General features: G+C 40.8%; 1 protein-coding gene across 1 annotated transcript in view; it reads right to left on the bottom strand.

The window, feature by feature from the left end:
- Positions 1-552: 552 nt before the first annotated feature.
- The window catches only part of LOC124289797 (phospholipase DDHD1-like), a 29,908-nt gene continuing 24,460 nt past the window's right edge, over positions 553-6,000 (bottom strand). The window contains exons 13-14 of the mRNA XM_046726464.1: positions 5,106-5,141; positions 553-3,388 (exon numbers count right to left, since the gene is read on the bottom strand). Of these exons, the coding sequence (XP_046582420.1) occupies positions 3,237-3,388; positions 5,106-5,141 (188 nt within the window). The 3' untranslated portion in view covers positions 553-3,236. The remainder of the gene's footprint in view (positions 3,389-5,105; positions 5,142-6,000) is intronic.

Below are 6,000 nucleotides of genomic sequence, written 5' to 3'. Positions count from 1 at the left end.
ACTTCAAATCACGGATCGACACGGAAAGAGAATCGGAATCAAACCAGACCACATTCACACAGATAAATACACATACATTCTATCAGGTACCAGATTTGATCAAACAGGACATGTCACAGTGGAGGTTTTGTTGAAAACATGTAACAAAAATCATGAATCACAACACATTCACATGTATATTTGAAAATCTTGATGTAAAAATATGGAATGTGAAATTAATATGGAAATATTTTTTTTCACAAAGCCACAGAAACAGTATTTCCTCCTGGATTTCTGACAATGGATCTCCGACACAGGAGTGCTTCTGTGTCTGTCCAGTGTGGTGATAGCTGAGCATTTCAAGGCCTCTGGGTGCTCTTGGAGCTTTCATCGACACAAGTCCCTATCACAGTTTGCAGTGTGTGGAAATAACTTATAGTCAGTGAGTGAGAAAGTGAGTATGGTTTACGTCACTTTTAGCGATATTCCAGCAAATTCAAGCCGGGGGGGATTCCAGAAATGGGCTTCACACCATGTACCCATGTGGGGAATCCGACATGGGTCTTCAGCATGACAACCAGCGCTTTAATCACTAGGCTACCCCACTGCTCCTCTTATAAATAAGTCACTAAGGCTGAAATGATGTACTGATGGATCATAATTTTAAACTCAGTATGCTTAACATTCTGAGATTTTGTTTAAATCTATGTTGATGAGTATTTTCCACAAAAGAGAAAAATTATCTGCAAATGTGATGGTTTACAAACAGACATTGATTTTTATTTCGGGTTTAGATTTGATAATGCATCATTCGGTGTGATCTGTCTGATAATTGTTTTCATTCGTTGAATAGGATGCTGTGGGTAAGATGGTGTGTTGGGATGGTTTTGGTGGGAATGGATGGGATTCTGTGATCGGTGTGTGAGAAAATACAAATTAATGGCTATTGTACATGATGACCACATTAGATAAACCCATTAAACTTGTGATGTTGCTGCTCATTACAAGGGCAAACCTGGGATGTTAATTCACATCAAGAAGATCCAGGCAGACAAGGGGACACAACTCTGTAATTTGAGAACTTTGAGTCAATAGTTGACCAATCCTACATCCTGAACTGATAGTGATGGAACAGGACACCGACATTTGGTTGGGTTGGTCCACTGAGATAAAAGAAGTTCACATCCTGAATACCCCATTTCAACAAAATATGTCTCTCAGATTGAGAATTACAGCTAACAAGTCAGGCAATAAACATCTGAGTTAATTACATGAGATTGAACTACATTCAGATTTCACGCACAGCAACAAACCTTCCCTGAACTGAACATCATTGCAGAACATAAAGAGCACCGTTTGTCGTCCAACGTTTCCCTCATAACCTTCTCACTCTGTCAACATGCTAACATTTTGTACAGGAACATAGATCAGCAGCATAATGAATCCGGAACTGAGACAAATACAATCACAATAGCACCATCATTAGGCTTAACACACTATGTGGTCACAAAATACAGGATAATGACAAACTGTACGTCGGTTATGTTTGAGCTGTCTACATTTTGATTCTGATTAAGGCAGCAGTTGTTTTGTAGGACAAGGACCTGTACTGATGGCAGTTGTCTCCCCTGAGCTTGATGAAACTAGAATGTGACAGAATACTGACTGTCCAAGGTCTAACATTTCCCCAAATCTTTCACTCAGCTTCCTGACGTTAAATTCCAAATAGAGTATGGAGGATATGAAGGAAAGGAGGGAGAGATATTCTGTTAGATTGTTCTCCAGAAAGCTATGTCATGGTTCAGTTCTGCTGGACGCTGCTAATGATCAAACTTGTTTTGACTATGAGGTTTGGATGAGAATGTCAGGATAACGTTTTCTTTGTTATCTATTTATGTTCATACTATTCAACATCCATCCATCATTTCTTTGTCATGGGATTTCCAATAGCAGTAGATTTTGACAGAGGTTCACGTATAATTTACACATAGAACTAGTGCAGCATGCCAACAATTTCATTGGTCATTGTAAAGGCAGTGGTGTATAATTGTACAACTTATACCTGACACTGTAAGGTGTTGTTAGCAAAGCATTTGTTGGAGATATTGAGGAAGACATCTGTCTTATGTAGCTTTGGACAAGGTGTCTTCTAATCATGTAATCCTGCAACTCTTGTTGTGGAGACTTGCTTGATGACTGGTGTCAGTGTCGGATTTCCTGATGGAGGTGTTTGCTGTGCAGATTTCAGCATACCAAGATGAAAAGGTCCTGCAAGTCTTGCAGGTATGGGTGTATATGTTCATGGATGAAGCTGTCAAACACATCCTTTTTTCTAGAAGAAGATGCTGCCAAATATACCCCAGTTCTGGATGTAGGAGCAGGATGATCAGTCAGCTTACATGTTCTGTTTTTCATCATTGCAAGATTCAAAGATGATGTTGTTACATGGCTCTTGTAGTTCTTGGTGTTGATGTCCCTGGGTAAAGTATGCTTTGTTTTGATATTCCAGTGTATGGGTGTAATGCACCCTAGGCTGTCTTAAGTAGATGTTCCAGAAAGAATTGTCTTATGACTCCAGGAGTTGTGTTTAGAAGATTTTCCACGAAGAAGTGTCCTGTGTGCTGCATTAGTAGATGCTCCAGAAAAAAGTGTCCTATGCCTCCAGGAGCTGTGCTCAGTAGATGCTCCAGAAAGAAGTGTCCTATGCCTCCAGGAGCCGAGTTCAATGGATGTTCCAGAGAGAAGTGTCCTATGCCTCTAGGAGCTGTGTTCAGTAGATGTTCCAGAGAGAAGTGTCCTATGCCTCCAGGAGCTGTGTTCAGTAGATGCTCCAGAAAGAAGTGTCCTATGCCTCCAGGAGCTGTGTTCAGTAGATATTCCAGAAAGAAGTGTCCTATGCCTCCAGGAGCTGTGTTCGGTAGATGCTACAGAAAGAAGTGTCCTATGACTCCGGAGCTGTGTTCGGTAGATGCTCCAGAAAGAAGTGTCCTATGCCTCCAGAAGCTGAGTTCAATGGATGTTCCAGAAAGAAGTGTCCTATGCATGCCTCCTCCAGGAGCTGTGTTCAGTAGATGTTCACGAAAGAAGTGTCCCATGCCTCCAGGAGCTGTGTTCAGTAAATGTTCCAGAGAGAAGTGTCCTATGCCTCCAGAAGCTGAGTTCAGCTGATGTTCCATAGTTCCTGGAACTGTGTTAGCAGGTGTTCAAGAAAAGTGTCCCATTCCTTTTAAGTGTTGTGTTCAGATTTGGCAGGATTCCTAGGGCTCCTGTAGCTCTGGATGTAGATGGGTGAGTATGAAAAATGCAATGTCTTTGTTTGTCCAGTAGCAGAAGTGTGAGGTGAGCACCGACATGTAGCTGTTCTCCAGACTCCTCTCCCTCAGCTGGTAGTCAAGGCGATACTCCAACTCTGGGGACAACAACCAGGTACACATCAAAAAAGTTGAAATGAGTATATCACAACCTAGCTTACCATCATACAAACATGGAGGCAAAAACATGATTTGAACATTAACACATAAAGTAATCCAACATTTTTTACATTGTATATGGCTGACAATATTCATGATAAAGTAAATCTGGCATGTTTAAATTTGATATACTCTTTTAAAAGAAATAGGAAACTCCTTTGTCAAACAAGAAATTTTATGGACTGTCTTTCAAGGAACAAAGTTTATCATTAGAACCAATACAACATAAGTATTAAGAATTGTCTAAAATAGAAGGTATCTAAAGTAGAAACCCAATACTTCCTCCATTATTTACAAGAAGTTGCAAGAAGTAACCTGTCCCTTCTTTTTGCCTTAAAAAGTGGAAGAAAGTAGCCACTCCCTTCTTTTGCCCAGAGTATGGTCAAGAACTTGTTGTCCAAAATTGACAATTATGGGGCAAAAAACATTAAAAAATCGAAAATCTCCATAAAATTATTAAAGATACAATTACAAAGAAACTCTGACAGAACTTTACATGACCCAATACAGTGAGTGAGTATGGTTTTACGCCGCTTTTGGCAATATTCCAGCAATATCACGGCGGGGCACACTAGAAATGGGCTTGACACATTGTACCTATGTGTGGAATCGAACGCAGGTCTTCAGCGTGACAACGACGCCTTAACCACTAGGCTACCCCACCTTCCCTGACTCAATACAGTAGTAAGCATACTGCAGTTTTATCCACAGTGGACCCTGGCTGACTTGATTCCCAAACATTGCCACATTAACCAATGAGTACTATGAGAAAATTAACAGAGGATAATAACACAAGTAACCATGTTTGAAGGCATCATCACCATCCTAATAAATCCCTCCATGCAAAATTCTGTATCGGCCGCCTGTCTGCTGGCACCAATCTTTCAAAAGCATTCACTAAGAATCAAATGTTTAAACTCATGGCCAGCATAAATTATTAGATAATCACTATCCTTTCCTGAACAGTCAATAAGAAGGCATATCACAATCCTTACTTTTCAATTCGTTGAAATAGAGATAATGAAGGAAACGTGAGTGAGTGAGTGAGTTGGGTTTTATGCCGCTTTTAGCAATATTCCAGCAATATCACGGCGGGGGACACCAGAAATGGGCTTCACACATTGTGCCCATGTATGGAATCGAACGCAGGTCTTCGGCGTGATGAGCGAACACCTTAACCACTAGGCTACCCCACCGCCCCATGAAGGAAAAGACTTATTAACTAACAAAAATGTAATACAGCCAAACAACAAATGAAATAAGGTTGTGGATGAGTTCCGTTGTGAGCTCATCAGGAAGACTATCTAATAATGAATTATACTGGCCTGTGAGTATTTTCAACTACTAGAAATGTTGATTATACATAGCTCAAAACAAGTTAAGAATGCCAAATTAAGCATTCTGTAACTTCTTATGAATGGAATGCTATAATGATGATTCATAGAACTTGGGTAAAACCGTCAAAAAGATTTGATATAAAAGAATAAAACAAACTGATAAAACAAAGGACCGGGGTTTAATTTAAATAAAATTGAACTGAAAAGCATGTTAGAGTTGTAGTCCAGGGGGCTGCATATCATAGAGAAAGAAAATGGGGTTTAATAGTTTATTGTAAAGTTAAGCACCAAATATTATATCCTCAGCTGATAAACTCACCAATCTGGTACATTCTAAGCCATCTTTTGAACCCGGCTATAATGTAGTGAAAACAGTGAACAGTACAGTCAACAGTGAAGCCTTGACAGACTAATCTTATCGTTCATACCATTCTGTTGATTGTCGTGTTCTTGTTCTTGCAATGAATTTTAAGCCAGGAATTCACAGTCAATTCACAAAGTTCATTTCAAGCAAGTAAAATTGCCCTCACTTCACACCATAATGCAACATTATAGAGAAATTATGTGGCAACCATAACGTGGTTTAAGCCAGAGTGAGTGAGTAATTGTTGTTTTAGCCGCATAAGCAACTTTGCAGCTAGTCGCGGCTAGAAAACAATATTTTCCTATGGAAACAAATAAAGAATTAAAGTGATGATGAAGATCACTAAAACTTCGGCCCATAGCCAAAGTAAGGCCAGACCACTTTTATTTCTTGTTTTACGGATTTTTGTCCTCAGAAAACCTAAAAGCAGGAGGGAAAAAAATTAAAAATATAAATCACCAGTCAAATTAATATTCCTTTTGCTCCGCTTAGCCACCTACTTCTATAAAGTATTCAAAGCAAGATTATAGAGTAACATATGTTGTGTTTGGGATTGCGCTCTCTTGGTGGGGTGCGGATTCTCGTGCTTATGTTGGGTTGGGTTGGGTCCTGTCTGGGATTCGGGCCCGCACCCCCGGAGTTGTGCGCCTGTTCGCCAGCGCACAGGGTTGGACACCTAGCCCGTCCGCCCAGTGTGGGCGGCTGACTCTGTGTGCTGGCGAGTGGGTGCCAGGCTGTGGGGGGTGTGGGTGTGGGTGTGGGTGTGGGTGTGGGTGTGGGTGTGGGTCCGGGTCCTGGATGGGACTCGGCCCGGCAGGGGTGCGGGAGTCTGTGCTTTGCTATGAGGGTA

Source organism: Haliotis rubra, unplaced genomic scaffold (genome assembly GCF_003918875.1).
Source record: "Haliotis rubra isolate DU_JTF1 unplaced genomic scaffold, ASM391887v1 Scf45, whole genome shotgun sequence".
NCBI classification, from domain to species: domain Eukaryota; kingdom Metazoa; phylum Mollusca; class Gastropoda; order Lepetellida; family Haliotidae; genus Haliotis; species Haliotis rubra.
This window is presented reverse-complemented; position numbering and strand designations above follow the sequence as displayed.